Below are 20,079 nucleotides of genomic sequence, written 5' to 3'. Positions count from 1 at the left end.
CCTTCTCTTCCCGCTCCGTTCAGCGATCCCGGCTCCCCTCAGTGATCCAGTCTTCCCTTCCCGCTCCGTTCAGGGATCCCGGCTCCCCTCAGTGATCCAGTCTTCCCTTCCCGCTCCGTTCAGGGATCCCGGCTCCCCTCAGTGATCCTGCCTTCTCTTCCCGCTCCGTTCAGCGATCCCGGCTCCCCTCAGTGATCCAGTCTTCCCTTCCCGCTCCGTTCAGGGATCCCGGCTCCCCTCAGTGATCCAGTCTTCCCTTCCCGCTCCGTTCAGGGATCCCGGCTCCCCTCAGCGATCCTGCCTTCCTTTCCCACTGCCTTCAGGGACCCCGGCTGCCCTCAGCGACCCTGCCTTCCCTTCCCGCTGCCTTCAGCGATCCCGGCTCCCTTCCCACACGGCTCCGCTCAGCAATTCCGCCTTCCGCCGTTCTTTCCCGCTCCCCTCAGCGAGCCGGCCTCCCTACCGCCTCCCTCAGGGATCCCGCTTTCCCTTTCCGCCCGGTTCCCTGACCGCTTCCCTCAGCAATCCCGCCTTTCCTCCCCGTTCCCCTCAGCAATCCCGCCTTTCCTCCCCGTTCCCCTCAGCGATCCCGCCTTCCTTCTCGCCCGGCTCCTCTCAGCGATCCCGCCTTCCGCAGTTCTTTTTCGCTCTCCTCAGTGATCCGCCTCCCTCTCTTCCAGTTCCTGCCCTTTCTGCCCTCCTTCCCTTCGCAGTTCCCCACCTTCTGCCCTTCCCTCTGGTCAGCGCCCCCGCCTTCCTTCTCGTCCCCTTCCCGTTGTCCTTTATGTCTTTCATGGTTTTTTTTCTCCCCTTTTGTAAACATAACTTAGGTGAAATCACTTGTAAAAGAGGAGTGTGCCTAGTGAAGGAAATAACCTGTTTCGAGCCGTGCGTTAAGATTACATCACCCAAATAAATGTGTATTAGGCGGGCGGAGAATATTAAGTAAGCGGGCGCGTTCATGTGAATTTTACCGTATAATAAATGTCACTTTCTACCCCTTGGCAAGCTGATTAGTAAGGAGGAACTGCGCTGAATAAACAATGTCTCTTTTCTAAGGCGAACTCTGTGTTCACAGAGCTCCTAAAACCGACACCACCTTCCGCGCTCCCGCTCCCCTCAGAGATCCCGCCTTACGCCCTTCCTTCCAGTCCCTCCAGACTCACAGAATTACAAGTCGGAAAAGACCTCCGAGATCGTGCCCAACCTATGATCGATCCCTTTTTGCCACCCAGCCCACAGCACTGAGCGGCATGTCCAGGCATTCCTGAGACACTTTCAGGGATGAGGACTCCAAACTGCTTTGGGCATCCCCTTCCAACGCCAGAACGCCCTTTCCATGAGGAAATTCCTCCTGAAATCCAACCTGAGACTTCCCCTGACGCAACTTGAGACCATAACCCGTTATCCTGTCACTTTAGCCGAGCCCGACCCTTTCCTACCCTATAACCTCCTTTAGTGTCCCTCATCCCTCCCCGGGCTCCCCTCAGCGCCGCTCCCGCCCCGCCCTTTCCGCCCGCCCCTCGCGCTCCCCTCACCGCGCACGCGCGCTCCCCGCCCTCCCCAACGCCCGCCCGAGCGCGGCCGATTCAAACCGCGGCCCCAACCCGGCGCTCGGAACCCGCGTCCTCCTTCTTTCCCCCGGCCTCGCTTCTTCCTCCTCCCCAGGCCCCCGCGGCTAAGACAGTGCCACCGGGAAGAAGAGCGGGAAGCGCTGGCGCTCCGCCTGGTGAAACCTGAGGAGAAAACGGGCGTTGCCGCCGGGCGCCGCGGGTGAGCTCGGTCCCCTCAGGGTATTCCCGGTCCGCCTCAGGGTGTTCCACGCAGGTATGGAGGGTGGAGAAGGCGGCTGGTGTCTAATAACGGGTTTAATAAGGGCGGTGGCTGATAGTATTTTAAGTCTAAAGCGAAATAAAGGGGGTTTTTAAATTTTTTTTCCCAGTGTGAGCCGCCGGAGGGAGCTGTGTGAGCGCTCAGTGCTGGGCCACAGTGTTGATGTGGGGGTTTGTCACATTGCATAACTTTTTCTTCTAATCAATCCCTGCCTATAATAACTCTGTTATTATAGATAATATGGCAATCGGTATATAATGCTCTTTTTGATGCCTCCAGACTTCACTAAAAACTCTTAACACTTTTTTTTTGCATAATTAGGTTTTTTTAAAAAACACACCTCTTTAAACATCTGTCATCTGATGTAGTCTCCCTGAGACAGCTTTCTAAAACTGCCTCATATAAGCCATGTATTTCTTGGTTTTTGCAGTAAATTCCATCTCCTTGTTTAGTGGATACTTCAATATAACAATGATGCTCCCAGTCTCATGAGGAATTTCTGCACTGATATCACACTGCATTTATCTCCAGAGTTCTGGGAAACTTATTGGCTTGTCTAGTGCCAGTCACTTCATGTTTCCTTTCCTGCCTTCAATTTACTGTTTCATTAATGTTCCCTTTGCTTCTTTGAAAGATCAGGGTCCTTCTAAAAATTCTGCTTTTGTAGGCAATGTTTGCAGCTTGGGTCTTTGTTAAATTCCTGCCTTCATTTTTGTCCTCCTTCAGTGTGATGATGAAGGACACAGCATCCTCAAGCCTGGAAGATTTATGCTTCCACATCAATGAGAAGATTTCAGATATTAAAAAGTGTATCCTAGTGAGAGACATAGGTAAACAAGACCAACAGTGGGGTTTGGTTTGCAATTCACTCTAAGAATGACACGGAGGGGCTGGAGCATGTCCAGGGCAGAAAACTGAGCTGGGGAAGGGTCTGGAGCCCCAGGAGAGGCTGAGGGAGCTGGGGAAGGGTCTGGAGCCCCAGGAGGGGCTGAGGGAGCTGGGGAAGGGTCTGGAGCCCCAGGAGAGGCTGAGGGAGCTGGGAAGGGGCTGAGCCTGGAGAAAAGGAGGCTCAGGGGGGACCTTGTGGCTCTGCACAAGTCCCTGACAGGAGGGGACAGCCGGGGGGTTGGGCTGTGCTCCCAGGGAACAGGGACAGGAGGAGAGGGAACAGCCTCAGGCTGGGCCAGGGGAGCCTCAGGGTGGACATGAGGAGGAATTTCCACATGGAAAGGGTGGTCAGGAATTGGCAGGGGCTGCCCAGGGAGGTGGTGGGATCCTGATCCCTGGGGAGATTTAAAAGTCATATGGTTGCTACATGTGGGACACAGGTTAGTGGAGGCCCTGACAGTGCTCTGGGGGAATAGCTGGACTTGGTCCCAGAGGGCTTTTCCAAACTAAATGATTCCATGAACTCTGTTGGCTGGGCAGAGTACAAGGCTGACTGTTTGGCTTGCTGCTTCTCCTGGATGGATATGGTGCCTGGGGAGGAGGGAGTTGGATAACCACTGATTGTGAAGGGGAGGAATATCAGATTTTGGTTTTTTCTTGGAGATTTTGTAGTTTAATGTTCTGTCTTTTACAGGTGAGGATGAAAGCCACAAGTCTGTGCTCTGTAAAATACAGAATGAGGTGATCCTTGTACATGAGCTCCTGAATAAAATGGAAACCGAAGTTAAACAGCAAGAAAAACTGAGAGATTTGCTAAAAGTAATCTTTTTTATTTTCCTGTTCATAAAATACTGAAAGATTCAAAGAAATCTTTGATACGTATGTCTCGGGTTTTTCTCCTAGATCCTTAGTGACATTTGGATGCATGTACTTATAAGAGAAACTGGGGCTTGGAATAGGCTTGCTGATGGTTTGTTAAGCAATTCTCCAGAACAATGAACATTAAAAGTTATATTTTTCCAGGCTTATACATAGAGTTGTAGAATGGTTTGAGTTGGAAGGGGCCTTAAAGCCCATCCAGCCACCCCCTGCCACGAGCAGGGACACCTTCCACTGTCCCAGATTGATCCAAGCCCTGTCCAGCCTGGCCTTGGACACTTCCAGGGATCCAGGAGCAGCCACAGCTGCTCTGGGCACCCTGTGCCAGGGCCTCCCCACCCTTGCACAGAAAAATTTATTCTTAGTATCTAATCTAAGTCTATCTTACTTTATCTTAATGTCATTAAAAGTATGTCTTTGTCACTGGCCTTGTAAACATGTCTTTATCATAATAGGTACAGTGATCTAAAGAGCTGTTACACTTACACATCTTTGCAATAGCTGCACAAAGCATTCGATTAGAATATTTGTCTGTTATTCTGTTGTGTGTTTGCACTGCCTTCGTTAAGTGTTTTTTGGAAATGTAGTTTGGGGAATGGAGTTGAGTTTACCATAGTATCTGATCTTCACTACCACCATTCCCCTGGCCAGACCTTGCTTAGGGTGTATTGCTGAAGTTCCTTTTGGTTGCTCAAGTTTCTCTGACATTCTGAGGGCAAGGACAGACACTCCTTCCTGTGTATCTTTACTAGTTTTCCTGGGGAAATTATGGGGTAAGGAGTGAGACAATGGGGAGAGAATAAAGAACACCTCTTAATAAAGCTGAAAATGAATTTAGCATTACCCCAATATAACTTGCTTGATGTTAGTGTGATCAGGTCTCTGATATAGTTTCATATTAATTTCAGGACATCCAGAAGGCTGCTGAGAGAGATCAAAAGGAAGCACAGCACCTCCTCGAACATGTTCCACCCTACCTGCCTAAACCAACCCAGAGCTGGTATGTGGTACCTGAGCCTGGAGGATTCAGGCTGCTCCTGGCAGTGCTCAGTGGCAGGGCTGCTCAGCTCTGCTCCTTTCACTCCACATTAACTGTGAAATTTCAGGAGCCAAAGTCGTTGTGTGTATTCATTCTGGAGTTGGCTCTTGTCCAGGCTTGTACTAGCACTTCAATGAATCTGTCAGGTCTATAAAACACCAAGTGTTCCAGCTGGAGCTTCCAGGGATAGGTGGGATGTAGTAGAAAGCAAATGCTTCTCTGAGTCTGAGCATGCCTTCCTTTAGAGTCACAAACACACTGGTTTTATAACTGCACTGCCTACTGCAGTCATAAAGGGTTAGTGACCCAAATGCTGGGTCACTAGAACTGAAGTTCACCACTTCTCTTCCAAATACAATTAAGACACAAAAGTCCTCTAACTCAGTCGTCTTTCTGTGGGACTTTGGATTGTGTTTGTGGTCCTTTTGTTCTCTTCCCTACAGCAATCTTGTCTTTATTTCAGCTAGCTGTGACATCCGCTTGCCTTGGAAAGGGCTGTGGTAAGAAGCTTTTCAGAGTCAAGTAGCTCAAGTGTGTGAAAATGACAAGTATGTGAAGTAACAGCTGTTACTTGGAAGGCTTTTAAGCGATTTTAGCTCTGAGTTTCTCATATCTGTCTCTTTCCTGTTAGAGCTGCTTTTTTTTTCTGGAGTGATGTTAGTGTACGTCAGGTGGGGTCACTTGCAGAGTCCTTTTAACTGAGGATCCCAGAGTTTCTTCCCCACCTTGTGCCTTGTCAGAAAACAGTGCATTAGCTTGAATTCAGTGCTTCCAGAATGTGCTCTGGATCTACCAGCCTTACTTGGTCTGGTTCCTAATGCCAGGGAACCCTCAGTCTTGAAACATGACAGACACATTCCAGCAAAGTGAAAAGTTAAATGTGTGGAAAGAGGGTTCCAGAAGAGAAAAATGAACTGTAATTTTTGTTGGTTGTAGCAATATGGTCATTGGTGTTTGTATTGTATAGGTATTGAAACCATTAAGTGATGAAGAGATGACTTGTGCAGAAGCTTTTTCCTTATTCTTCTCTTATTTATTTATTTTCTTATTTCTTTAGACATGAACCCCTTAGTTTAGGAAACAGCCTCTCAAAATGTCTCTAGATGTATCTTGTTCCTTTTCAATTCAGATATTGTTTTTTGTGCGTGTGCAAGAATTGAAGTTTTTCAGAAATTACCACTTGGGTTCTCCCTTCCTGTCATAACTTACTTCCTTATTGTATGAAATCCTTTGTCTTAAGTTTCTGTTAGCGCCTGGAAATTGTTTAGATGTAAATGAGGCTTGTTTGGTGATTGTGCCACACTCCAAAAGATTCTTTGGGATGCTGGTTTCCCTTGCAATCTTGTGATCAGGAAGTTAATTGTGATATGACTTTAGCCAGTTTTTCCCTTTCTAGAGAGAGCCATAGTGTGTAAAACCAACCAAGCTTTTCTGATCATTTTCTACAGATTTGGCTCAGCCAGCTCACAGCTGCTGTTCTGTCAGTGTCAGCTTGTTGCTGGTTTTTCTTGAGTAATAATACATTGTATGATGATGCCATTTGTCAAAACATACTTTCTCCTTTTGTCCCCATTTTGTCACTTCTTTGTGTTTACTGTGTTGTGCAGTGGAGGGTCAAGGAAGTGTAAGAAGGGACATAATTGTTCAAAAACCAATGTATCAGTGCAAATATGTTTTCAGGGCTCTTCCCCAAACTTTCCTCTCCTGGCTGCCTCCCTCTCTGTTCCTCTGTGTCCCCAGATCTTTGGGGCTGTGAATACTGGTGGGCTGTTGAGTGATTTTTGTGAGATAATGCAGAAAGCAGAGGAGCACTTGAATGCTGTTGAGACAGGCCTTGAAGTCCCTGGGAAGATGAAAACACCCACACAGAGAAACTGAACGATTCATAGCTTTAGCTATTGTTTCTCTCCTGTATTCTTGGGTTTTCTGTTCTTGTTTACCAGAGGAATGTCACTGAAATAAAGAGCAAGTTCAATATCTCTCAAGCTCTTTGTATCCCACGTATTTCTTGAGAGCAGTTTTTCTCATTCCGCCAGAGCCAGATTTTGTAAACAAGCATCAGTTCTTCCTTTCCATGGTTCAGGTCAGTGGTGAACTCTGTCTGTACCACCTCACTGCAGCAGTACAGGGGCAAGGGAGTGGGTGGGAATACAAAGGAGTGGTGCCTGGGGCTGAGGAATCATCCAGAAAAGCTTTGTTGCAGTGTGATAGACAGCAGGAGACTGGAGCGTGGGAGCAACGAAGTTTCAAGATGTGAACTTACTTCCCTTGGTTCTTGTGTTTATCCTTTCATTCCAAACCTACCTCCACCAGCTCCCAAAATCCACCCCCCTTCCCTTTCCCTCCTGTTTGCTGACATTCCCTGCTAGCTGCCGGGTGCCAGGATTTCACTTTGTTGTTGTTGTTCAGCTGCAAACAGATGTTCTTCAGATGATGACATCTGAGTGAGTTTGGCCGCAGATGTGCTGGGTGTCAGGAGGGCTCTGTGTTGTGTCACGGCCCGGGGCAGAGCTGCTCCTGTCGCCGTGTCACCAAGCCCAGCAGGTGGCACTCGCTGTCCTCTCCAGGCACTTGTGCTCCTCGGGGGTGGGACACTGGGGCACTGTCACTTGTCACATTAAGCGACACCTCAAATCCTGGCCCCGGGGTCGACAGATGGGGCACTGCTGTGCTGTTCGCTGCTGTGGGACTCCACATCCAACAAGGATCTCTTGTGGGACAGTCAGATCTGAGCAAAGGATCATTTCCTTTGAAATGTCCAGGTCAGCTCTGTATTGCTTTAGGTAATTCAGCTGCACATCCCACTAATGTCCCTGTGCTCTGATTACAGTGGATTTGGCCATCTGTATCACCTTTGCTGTCCTGCTGAGGAGCAGCTGGGTGCATGGCTGGCAAATCCCTTGGGGTTTGAGGCTCCAAGCTGAGGGTTTAGAGGAAGGGTGTATTTATAAAAATAATGTTCTAATAATCAGGAATAAATCAGGAAATTCTTTGACCTTTTGGATCTTGCCTAAATTTTTTTTTTTTTCTAAAGAAAAAACCCAGTCTGCTAGGTGGTGTTGAATTTCTTTGCTTCAAATGTTTAATGGATGAGTCAGGCTTCCCAAGATTTGAACCTGTTTCAAAGAGCTCTGAAGTATTTCAAATCTGCCTGTTAAGGCTGCAGCTCTGTGCTGTGTTTTATCTGATAAAAAGCCAGGCCTTGCGTTGTGTGAAATGTAATGGTACATTGAATTCTGAGCTGTGCCGTGCTGCACTTGGATTGCTTCCAACTCACCTGCTGGCAGCCTCTGTAGCAGAGAAACCAAGAGCTGTGCTGAAGTCAGCTGAAGGATATGATTTGAAAAGGAGTGGGCTTGCTTTACTGATGTTTCTTTTGTGAAACATTATTAATTGTGCTCATCCAGCCTAACAGATAGGCTGGGACTTAGGTCTGTGACTAAGCAGCCTTGATAGTGTAGTGGAATTCTCCTTCCTACTTACATGCTCTTTATATACTGAATATTCCTTCATTTTACAGCGTCACGGTGCCAGCTGTGAAAGATGAAGGACAAACAAAGCCTGTAGAACCCAAGCATGCAAAGAAACCTGCAAAAGAGACAAAAGTCATTAAGGAAGCAGCATTAATTACAACAGAGGAGTTTCAAAGTGTTCCTACGTAAGTAAGCATGGCTTCCCTCACACCCTGGCATATCAGTTTGGGTGAGAGTCACCTAACATCAATCATATATTTGAGTGAGAGTCACCTCCTGCAGAACTGGGACTGACAGACATGAAATATTTCATGGGGTGAAACATGACAATAGCTCCAAATATTTTAAATGCAATGCTAGCAAACATGAAAATTGAATGGAGTTAATTGAACTCTTTGTTATGCTGGTATTGAGAAGATGAAAACTGATCTGTTAAAACCCAAACCTCTTACCTCAAAAGTCGCTGTAATTGTATGAATAAAGATTTATTAGCTGACAGGTGAATCCTCATCTTGTTTTGAGAACTGACATTAAAAAAAAAAGAGCCATCATCTCATAAGATGAAGGGCTTGTTTACATATAGAAGGAAAAATAATGATAAATGCTGGTTTTATTTGACCCAGCTATTGGTTTCTGGAAACTTCAGGTCTTGACTTACCAATCTGTTTTGAAAGAGGAAAAGCAGTCAGACTTAAAAGCAAAAAATCACTGTGCACTGAAATTCCCATATTCTGGAATAGAAAGCTGTGGGTGTTTTCCCCTAACATCAGGACCTGATTAATGGATATCCTTGTCTGAAGTCTGACATATAGGAATAACTTCTTAAATGGCATTTGGGTGGCATGGGTAAATGTTTCTGCAAAAATAAGAAATCTCTCTTGATGCCTAAGGCTGAATTGTTATTGAGACTCTAGATTCTCTGTGTTCCCTGACAATACCTGTTCCTGTTTCAATAAGAAATATGGTTTTGAGTCTGTACTTTACTTGAGGCTTTCCAATATTTTTTTTTTCTATAGCCTTCAAAATTTTCAGTTGAGTAATGCCTGTTTTCTTCCTTATCCTGAATGCTGAGCTAATGATAAAGGACTTCTGGTTACTTCTTAGAAGAGCATACACCTGGTATTTTTATTCTGCAGAACTCCTCAGGTATTTTGTGGATTTACTCCCTGAGGTGGTTCTCTCCTGATAAAATTATGGGAGGATAAAGCTGGAGCATGGGAGTTTTTTTTTGGTCTTTATCTCTGCTGTGGCAAGAGAGATAGATACAGACTATTGCAGCCAAATACTGTTTTAACTTCCAGTTCAGGCTGTGATCTTCCACACCACAAAACAGGTGGGAGGACACCTGGGGGCAATGGTTTAGTGGTGGCCTTGGCTGTGCTGGGAGACAGGCTGGACTCAAATGATCTCAGATGGCTTTTCCAGCCTAAAGGAGTTCATGATAATTCTTGAAAGTGGAAGGTTTTCCACTTCTGTTCATGGGCGTGGAGGATGGGGACAGAGGCCAGGCTTCCTTTTCATTCCAGATTCACAAATCCACAGAAAAAGCTGAGTTGGATGGCACCCGTTGTGGAAATGTTGCAGCTGTGTTGGAAGGCACCCATTATGGAAAGGTTGCAGCTTAGACTGTGCTGGTAGAGCTCTAGAAATAATTTAATTTTATTCAGATGGGAGAAGCATGTTTGTTCTGTGGAGGAAAATTTACATGAATTTCCATAGATCTATTAATCTACCAGTATTTCTGTTGCCTGGCAATGTTGTAGTACAAGATTGAGGGAATACTTGCAATTTCACATGCTGATTGACCAAATCTAAGCAGCAAATACTTGTAATACAAATTCTCTTACACTGAACATATTCTCTTGGAAGAATGAGAATTTGGTTCAGGGCCCAGTTCTTCAGGTAAGCACTAGGGGTGGCAGGTGGTCACTGAAAAATTGAGGCTGTTTTCACTTGCCTTGTGCTGAACATGAAGAAAAAGCTATTCCTAATACCATCACTAAAAAGGACACACAGGCTTCAGTGACTTCACAGTCCTAGGACTGGGCAGCTGGTATTTAGCAAAGGTACACACTGTGTTAGGGGCAGATGTAGAGCACCTGATCAAACAGAACACTTGGCACAATAAAAAAAAACTTGCAAATTATCTTACCCTTTCAAATCTGTCGCAGGAAGGTGCTCTTTGGAAGAAAATAAGGACATTTCAAAGTGCTTGTCTTTGTTAACTTCTGACTTTGAGGCAAAGGAAAATGCTTGCTTTATTCTGTGTCTGGAATTCTGCTTTCTAAAAATCTTACTGCTGGAAGTATTTTAGATTCTGTGCATTTATTGTAACTCTCAAGTCTCAGAAGATGGTGGCTTGTGAGAATACATGGCTATTTCAGCCTAACCATATTTGAGAGAGCAGGGGGTGGCCATTACAAGTGTTATCTCTTTTAGAGTGGTATATTTGTGATATATTGATGTTATTCTTTTCTCTGAGGAACACAGCACTGTGCTCTGGTTCTCATACCCAAAGAAAAATGCTTTGAAAAAGGGCTTAAAAAGAATGTGGATTAAAAAAAGAAACTGACCAGATTTTTTTTTTTTTTAAAGAAGAATTTTGTATTTTATTGCATTTGGAATAGGGAAACAGATTTTAAAGTTGAAAGATTTTAACAGATTTTAAATCTAAATTAAATGCCTGAATTTGGAACTTCTCAACTTTGTATTTTTATATGAGTGTACGTATGGACTGAAATAAATGTCAGCATTATTGGGTTTGCCAGCCACGGTTGGGTAGAAACATGAGAGGGCTGTGGGACAGCTGGAGTTTTTATGAACCTTAGTTATGCACAGAATAAAAATTCCATTTGGTTTTGACAGAGTTTAATTTCAGATTAAAGCATCTTGGAAGCCTGAGGGCCTCTCAAAAGAGCATTTGGTTTTCAGGTTTAGGCAACCCAGTCCTGCCTCTCTGTTTCAGCTTCAGGATGAGCTGCTCCCTCGGCTTTATTCAGTGTGTTCACCATCTGTGTGTTGACAGTGGGAGCACAGGAACTTAAATAAAGGTATTTTATACCTCTGGGCTTAGCCTTCTTCGCTCTGCAGGCTCCCCTGAGGCACAGGGAGGCAGAGAGAGCAATAAACACAGTTAATGCACACAGGCAAAGCCTTGCTGAGGCTACAGGCTGTGTTTGTGCTGTGGCTGCATTTCAGGGGTGGTAGTGCTGCTTTTATTACTGTGAAAAGTAGAGCCTTTTTTATAACTGCGAGATGGCTGCATGTCCAGTGCTGAATTAATCAAAGTATCAATAAAGTTGAAGGCTGGTTGCAAGTATCTTAGTGGCTAATAAGTTTTAAACTCGATTTGGAGGCAGAGCGATTGCTTTGAATTCAGTTTTTACACACTTCCTGCCGGCCTGTCTCCCTGGCAGGGATTGGTTGCTGTTGAAACCTACAGCACTTAACTTTGAGTTGGCAATTGCAGAGTGTCTGTCCGAATTCTGGTTTGGAATACTGAACTTGTAATTGATTATCTGTTTCTGCTTTGAATTCTTTGTATGTTCTCCAAAGCTTGAGGCTGTCTGCTCAGATTAAAATGAGGAAGGAACTTGCTGTCCATTGATCTTTTCAGTCTTGCTGTCCCCACAGCTTTTAGCCACCTGCTCTCCTGACCTAAAGCATTCATTCTTAAAATGAATTGTAACACTTGTGTGATTCCTCATGTCTGCAAACCAATTCTGAACAAGACACAAGCAGCCAGGTTTGGTTTGTTGCAGGAGCTGAGTGAAGGCCACAGGACAATGCAGGTTGCAAGGCTGGCCTGACTCTTATTTCCATTTTTGGGGTGTGGGGGTTGTGTTGTGTTTAGCTTACTGCTTGTCATTTGAGTTTCAGATTTCATTTTTATATAATGGTTTCTCAGTGTGCAGCACAGTTCCTTTTCCTTGAAGGCATGGCTTTACATCTATAAATACTGAATAGCCTTACTTGCAAATATTCCAGTGTTCTAGTATTTCCACATCACTTTGTTCCTTATCTTCTGTGCTTCCTGTACCTCTAGGCTGTTATCAACAGACCTTATTCTTCTAGTACCAGTATTATGAAATGCTCTGAGAGTTCAGAAACGGATGCTGGTGGTGCAGAACCGTATCTGCACAGCTCAGTAGGCTGCACAGCCAAATACAGAACGCAACACAAAACTATTACTTCTTCAAAAACCCCCAAATAATCACTGAATCACAGAATGGCTCTTCTTTTTCTGTGAGGCAGAAGAGAGTTTGCTCCACTCTTTATGCCTGAACTTGGAAACACGGGGGCCTTCTAAGGACATCACCAAGCTTGACATGTGCAGCACACCCCTCCAGGAATAATTACATACTTGTTCTCAAGAGGAAAGGCATGCCAAAAAGGAGATTTTAATATCACAGATCCACTGTGCCATATATTTTTGGTATATGCCCTAACACCTCAACTAAACCATGGCACTGAGTGTCACATCCAACAACAACAACAAGAAAAAAATTAAAAGAAAAAATAAATAAAAATAAAATAAAAATTAAAATAAAATATAAAATAAATGGCTCTGGCTCTACTCACCGCACCCGCTGCTGGATTATTTGGCTCAACTGAACAATAAATGGCTGTAACATCAAACACAGGTTATTTGTGGTGATAATATGAACCAAATTGTACTCCTGGGCAAACATTTCATTTCATGCTGTTTTCTGCAAAGTTATTTTTCTGTGTTTGCAGATTAAGCGATGCTCTATAAAAGCAACCTTTATTCCATTTTTAAATGCTTTTTACAGCTTAAGCACTGAATACATTTTGCTTCTTAATTTAGCTTTCTAATATTTTATCTTTCTGGTTTAGGTTCTGTCATGGCCTTTTTGCCTTCAAGATTGTTAAACAATCAAGGAAATTAACAGAATTAATTTCTACATGTATTCATTAACACAAAGCAGGAGAAACTGCCTCTAATTAGGAATTGTTCAGTTAAAGCTGGTGAAAGAGAAGAACAGACACGGAACTTTGTGACTTTCTGGTTACTGATCCTTATTTTTATTTGCAGGTATATGAAAGGCCGTATAACCTATGATCAGATTAATGCAGTTGTTCGACAGATTAACAAGGCCGTGGTGGACAAGTACAAGATCTTGTATCAGCCTTTGAAGTCTATGAGTGTACCAGCCAGAAATCTCTACCACAGGTTCATGGAAGAAGAAACCAAGGATACAAAAGGTAATTTTTTTTTGCCTTTTGTTAGTACCAAACTGGTAACACTTGGGTGTTGCAGGAGAAGTATAAAAGTACAGGTCTTTTTTCAGTATTTCTCTCCAAAGAGTTTCCCATAGTGATTGTGTCACTTTTTGAATATTTTCATTGAAAACACTTCCCTTTGATGTCAAGGCAGAAACTTTGAGTCCATAAAGATTCAGTTTGGAATCTAAGTTCTGGAAAGTTTTGATAACCAAATCATAGAAATGTGTTCTCAGATCTTAAATGTGATGGGACACAAATTATTAAAAATTTGTTCTGAAGATGGGAAATCTGGCTAATTAATTGTGCTGCAGTGGCTTTGTGGAAAAGATAAGCCTGCCTGATAAACTTAAGAAGTTTTCCCCTCTTAAAAGCATAGAGGGAGTGAAAAACCAAAATACCTTTCTTTCAATTGAAAAGCAAATTGCACTTACAGGCTATTTTTTCCAAAAATATATGGCACAGTGGATCTGTGATATTAAAATCTCCTTTTTGGCATGCCTTTCCTCTTGAGAACAAGTATGTGATTATTCCTGGAGGGTTGTGCTGCCCATGTCAAGCTTGGTGATGTCCTTAGAATGCCCCCATGTTTCCAAGTTCAGGCATAAAGAGTGGAGCAAACTCTCTTCTGTCTCACAGAAAAAGAGCTCTGACAACACCATGGCACTCTCCTTCTGTTTTTGCCCTGGACAGAGTGCTAGAACTTCTGCCCTGAGCATTCACTGGGTGCTCAGGAGTCCCCTGAGATAAACTACAACCCTTCCCTTCCCTTCCCTTCCCTCCCCCCTCCCTATTGCTCTTCAAGACTGGATATTATAGTATGATGATATCAGTGATTTGAGCATGGTAAATGCAGCTTTTCTGTAAGGAGGGAATTCTGATCTGATGGGCATGCTGGCACTTCGAGACCTGTAAGATAAACACAGAATCACAGAATGGTTTGGGTTGGATGTAATTTTCAAGATTAGCCACTTCCACCCCCTGCCATGGGCAGGGACACCTTCCACTGTCCCAGGCTGCTCCAAGCCCTGTCCAGCCTGGCCTTGGACACTGCCAGGGATCCAGGGGCAGCCACAGCTGCTCTGGGCACCCTGTGCCAGGGCCTCCTCACCCTCACAGCCACCAATTCCTGCCCCACATCCCATCTGGCCCTGCCCTCTGGCCCTGGGAAGCCACTGCCTGTGTCCTGTCCCTGCAGGCCTTGTCCCCAGTGCCTGTGCAGCTCTCCTGGAGCCCCTTGAGGCCCTGGCAGGGGCTGTGAGCTCTGCCTGGAGCCTTCTCTTGTGCAGGTGAAGAGCCCCAGGTGTCCCAGGCTGGCTCCAGAGCAGAGGGGCTCCAGCCCTGGCAGCATCTCCGTGGCCTCCTCTGGCCTGGCTGCAGCAGCTCCACGTCCTCCTCATGCTGGAGTCACAGGGCTGGACACAGGATTCCAGATGGGATCTCTGTAGTCATACAAGGTTCATTGTTGTAAAGCCCTTTATTAAAAGCATTCTAAGCATGTGCAGCTGGATAACTTCATGTGACTGACTTCTGGTTTGGGCTGTGCTGGTTTGGTTTCTGCCTCAGCTGAACAGCAGCTTATATTACTCTGGGGTTCTTAAAATACTGGCTTCATTAATTAAATTTACAACATGGTTTTGGTATCACTGTTTGTATCCTGAGGACAGTAGTAAGGACTTTGAGCTCACAGTTGTAGAAGAGAGGATGAACACTAGAAGGTCCCTCCTGGGCCTGGAGTGCTGCTCAGTCTGCACTGTGATCCACAGTAGTCCTGTTGGCAGTGAAGAAGCCATTCTAGCAACCTGAGAAAGCTACAGCTGGTCAGAGAATTTTCTGTCTGAAAGCTGGGGGTTAAGTCTGAAAAACTGAACTGCTTAATTTCCTCAAGTATCAGAGAAATGGTCTTTATTTCTTGTTTATCTTGGGAAGTTCAGTTAGGAAATTAGGACATTCAGCATCTGATAGAGCGTGTGTATTTGTGTGGTAGATGGTTTTGTTTAGGTTTTTTTTGTGACTAATCATTTAGAAAGTCTAGAGAAAAGGCCTGGCAGGCTGTCAGATGGTTCTTATCTGGCCAGCACAAAATGATTAAATGTCTTTATCCATTGCATTTATCAGGATGACGTTCCTCATTCATTGATTTGTTTGCTTAAGTCTCTCCTGTGAGTGTCTCTCTGCTTAGGATTCCCACTGGTTCTCAGCCTGGGCTGATTGCCAGCTGACCTCTTCTCTGATTTCAAGATGAGAGAAGATGCTGCCTGGTTTATCAGGGCCCCTTCCAGCCACTCAGGTGATTCAGTGAGTTTAGCTGTTTGTTTAGTGCATGGACCAAACCACCGCCCTTCACCCAGCTCTGATTTCTTCACAGAAAAGATCCTGCTGTGCTGAACGTTGCCACTCTGATTGTGAGCCAATATAACAAGGAATCTTGTTTTATCAAAATTCAGGACATTCTGATGCTCCCCCAGAGGTAACAGACTGTGAAGGCAGCCTGCAGGTTATGCCTGGCTTCCCAACACTACTGTTGGGGTGTATTGGTGTTCCTGGAAGTTGTAAACGGTCTCTATCCTACAGGAGATCTATTTCGAGCAGTCGTGCACTTCTTCTTTCTTTTCCTAGTAAACAAACTTCCTACTTCTCATCTGTATGTGGATTTGGTGGCATTACAAGCTCTGAGATTCCAGCAGAGTTCCTCTCTGGGGAAATAAATATCTCTAGATTTTGACAGTTATTGTCTCTGGAAGATTCTACTCCCTGTGAGACATGTGTGTCACCAACTCTCATGAGAGGCCCAGGCTGTGAGAAAACATGATCTGTTATCTCTCAGCTCTGTCTAAGCAAGATTTTGGGGGACATTACACTTATGAACATAATTTTTGGACCTTAATTCTTTACCAGCATCTTCAGCTTTCCAGTTTGGATTAGCTATTTCCCAGAGAAACTGGAAGGACTTAATAGGAGGAAGAGATGCTCCATCTTTTCTAAGATGTCACTGCCTCTGTGTTAAGAATAAAACAAGGAGGGAGAATGCTATCTTCTTTTTCCAAGCCAGAACACCCCTACCCTTGTGTCCTCCTTCCCATTAGACTTGGAAGCATGATACTACACAAAATTCAGGAATCATTTAGGTTGGAAAAGGCCTCTAAGATCACAAATTCCAACTGTCAGCCAAGGACCATGTTCACCACTGAACCATGTCATCAAGGGGCACATTCACATGGTTTTTTGAACACTTCCAGGGATGGTAACTCCACCACTGCCCTGGGCAGCCAGGATTTAATGACAGTTTTCTTATGGAAGTAATTAATCAAGCACAAGGAGGGATGAGCCCTCAGCTCTGATGCAGGACTTCCCTGTGCCACTTTCTTGGAGACACAGGGACGATGCTGTTGCAAGTGGTTATAGTGTTTTCCTGTAATTTTCTTAAGTAATGATAAATTATTCTTTTCCAAATCTGGCAGAAGTCAAGAGAACAATGGGCTGCATAGCTCTGATGCATGCAGGGCTCTGTCCTTATGGCAAAGATCTAATTCCAGAACCTGAATGCCTGCTGGGAGTCAGAGCTCATGGAGCGGGGCCTGTGGATGATGCAGAGCGGCTGAACTTCATGGGAAGGGTGGCAATTCTCTTTCTGATGACAAATTTTAAAAGTAGAGATGTTGGGGAAGATGAGTCAGGGAAAACTTTATAAATATGATTGCTTAGCAAAAGATTCTGAAAATATGAAACCTATAATCGAAATAAAAATGGAAGCTTACTTTGAGTTGTAGGATACCGAGTCTTAGTTACTATATAACCTAAAGACAATAGCCTAGCCAGCTGAAGGAGAATCCCTTTTGATTGAACAATACCTTTCTGCTGGCTAAGAGATCCAAAGGTCAATGTAGCAAAACAGAAAAGTCTAAAGAGTAGTTTTTAAGAGTTTAAAATATGGTAATGTAGTAGTTCTTATAGGCTGTGTGTAGATTCTATAGGATTTTGTGTCTTGTATTGGTTGGTCACTGTAAATTAGAATATCACAAAAGGAGATAGAATGTATTGTAACAAGGACCTCACTCTCTTTTCTCTGCTCTTACCTCTGCTCTCTTCCCCCTGCTCTCTGACCCCTGCCACCTTTCTCTCTTGCTCCCCTCTTCATAGCTCCTACCCTCTTGCTCTTTCTCCCTCTCCCTTTGGGGCTTCCCTTCAGCCCAGGCTGGTGGCTGAAGGCAAGGCCCTTTCTACCCACAACTCTTGCAATAAAACCACATATTCTAGAATATCCTGGGTCAGCAGAGTTCCTTGTCCCTGTAATCCAAAGATGCACCTACATAGAACAAAGTTCCCAATATAGTGTGAAGCCATCCTACATCTGCCTGTAGAATTATGAATTGTAGAATTACGAAGAAGAGGCTGCGCTGTCACTTGTGAAACGCTGAGCTGTTTCTGTAACAAAATCATTGTTTGTTTTCCAGGGGTGTTTTTTATTGTGGAGGCTGATATCAAGGAGTTCACTCAGCTGAAATTGGATAAGCGCTTCCACAACATCCTCAACATCCTGAGGCACTGCCAGAGAGTGAGGGAGATTCGCGGCTCGGGGCTCATCCGCTACGTCATCTGCTGACCAGCCCCGTGTCTTCCTGCCCAGCAGAGAGACCTGACACCTGTGTCCTTGTCTCCAGGGACAAGGAGTGCTTTTCAGGCACCTACCCTAAATTAGGGGTGGCATTTAAGTATTTGAGTTTTGTTTTGTGAAGTTGAGAAGAGCTACGAACACAAACCAGAAAGGCAGCTGGGTACAGGCGGTTCATCACATTTTCTGGTCAGCGCATGAAAGTAAAGCATGTTAACATGCTCCTTTGGTGCTTTTGTGTTTCTGAGTGTTGGAGGTTAGGATTTTTTCTTTTTTTCTCTCAGAGAATTTTTCTCCCGTTTGTTGCCTAAGAGATGGGAACGATGGATGCTTAAAAAAAGACAGAAGATGTGGCAAGGGAGGAGGGGATTGTGGTGGAGGGGGAGGAAAAGGGGCGCAGTTTTCTACGTCCCTTAGTTGGGGGGGATTTCTCTTGGGAAATGCAGAGATACCACGAGCCTGGGGGTCAGGATCTGGGCTTGGCCCTTGTGTACTCTCGTGGTCAGAGGGGAGGCAGGTGGGGTTTTGGACATGGTGAGGATTCACTGCTACTGCAGGATTCTGTCTGCACTGCTGCTCCTTATGTGAGTAAGTGAGCCTTTGCTTTAAGAGCAGCCACTGAACTGGGACCTTTCCAACACCCAACCTCACTGTGAAAGACCTTTCCCATCTGCTTGGGGGCCTCAGGGGAAACCCAGGACCCCAGCCCCCTCAAGAGGGAGAGGGAGAATAAGAATAAGGGAGAATAAGCAGCAGGAGCCGAGCCACCACTGCCCAGTCCCGCTGTTCTCCAGCATCACTTCTGGCTTTTTGCTGCGCTTAAACCTGATCTGGTACCCAGTGACTGGCCGGACCCCCACAGCTCTGGAGCCTCTGCTGCACTTTGTTCAGCACCCTGAGTGTGCCCATCTCTGCTGTCGCAGCCCCTGTTGAACCCCAAGGTTCCTGCTGCAGCCATTGCACCATTCACCATCACCACGTGAGGGAGGCGGGGCCGAGCGGCGCCACAGCGCCCCCTGCAGCCCTGGAGGAATCATTGCACCCTTGCCCGGCCAGGAGCCAGCAGCGCCCCTGCTGGCTGTGTCCGGAACTGCACCGACACAGAAAGGTTCTGACACCAGGACTGGGTCTGTGGTTCTGCTTGGTGTCTCTGCTGTTTGTTTGCCCTGTTGAATGTGTTCTAGTAAAACCTCGGGTTGGGTTTCTCACCCGAGAGTCAGGTTGTTAAAAGTCCTTGGCCCTCTAAAAGCCCCAAGTCACGTTGTAGAAAAAAAACAGAGTCTTCGAGGCCTTCTTTTCAGGTTTCTCATGTTGTTTATTATTTGATATCTCAGAATTTTCTGCGCTCCCAGCCAAGGTCCAGACAGTATCTAGGATATGAAGTGACTGCCTGCTGATGGGGCGTTGCTTTGCTTTTATACAGATAGCTATGTGTCTGTTATTTACAATTTCATACCAATGCCTAGTCCCTATACTAAAAGGGTCATTTCTACTTTGACCCAATCCTCTCAAACTACTTTGTGTCATCACCACCTCAGAAGATGGAGGACGAGGAAGAAAGAGATAAACTCAAGGCACCACTCTAATTTCTCCATTTTCTCTCCCCACTTACCTCTATTCTATGAACCCCAAAACTATTGAATTTTTCATTTTGTGCTGTGCTAAACTACTATTTTCACACCTTTGTGGTTTGTAATTCCTCTCTCAGTGTTGGAAGCCTCTCCCATGGACTAAAATCAAAGACTGTGTCTTCCTGGGCTCTGTGCCAGTCTCCAAACCCCCTGGACCATCTCCACACTCTCCTGTCCAGGGCTCAAACTCCCTTCCTCAGGTCCCAGGTCATCCAAGGGATGACTCTGACATCTCCCCCTCCTGTTTGCACCAAAAACACCTCTTTGGCAGTTTTGTCCATGACTTGCCACATGCATTGAAACAAACACAGCACAACCATGAGAAAAATGACAAACCCCAATAGAATACCTACACCTGTTTTCAAAATCTCCTCCTTCTCCCACCTTTTTGCCTCAAAGCCCTATCATTTCAAAGTTATAATAATTCGGAGGGAAGGGGATCATATTTCCCAACTTCCTTGGCAGATGTTGATGCCTTAA

General features: G+C 45.2%; 1 protein-coding gene across 1 annotated transcript; it reads left to right on the top strand.

Annotated features, from left to right (window-relative positions):
* Positions 1-2,503: 2,503 nt before the first annotated feature.
* Positions 2,504-18,310, top strand: SKA1 (spindle and kinetochore associated complex subunit 1; the record flags this gene model as incomplete). Its single annotated transcript, XM_083884139.1, has 6 exons — positions 2,504-2,663; positions 3,416-3,540; positions 4,509-4,600; positions 8,160-8,297; positions 13,169-13,338; positions 17,811-18,310. The coding sequence occupies 6 exons, from the start codon at positions 2,504-2,506 to the stop codon at positions 17,957-17,959; spliced, it is 834 nt and encodes a 277-aa protein (XP_083740265.1). The 3' UTR covers positions 17,960-18,310.
* Positions 18,311-20,079: the final 1,769 nt, after the last annotated feature.

The sequence above is a fragment of the Zosterops lateralis genome (genome assembly GCF_965231275.1).
Source record: "Zosterops lateralis genome assembly, chromosome: Z".
Classification (NCBI taxonomy): domain Eukaryota; kingdom Metazoa; phylum Chordata; class Aves; order Passeriformes; family Zosteropidae; genus Zosterops; species Zosterops lateralis.
This window is presented reverse-complemented; position numbering and strand designations above follow the sequence as displayed.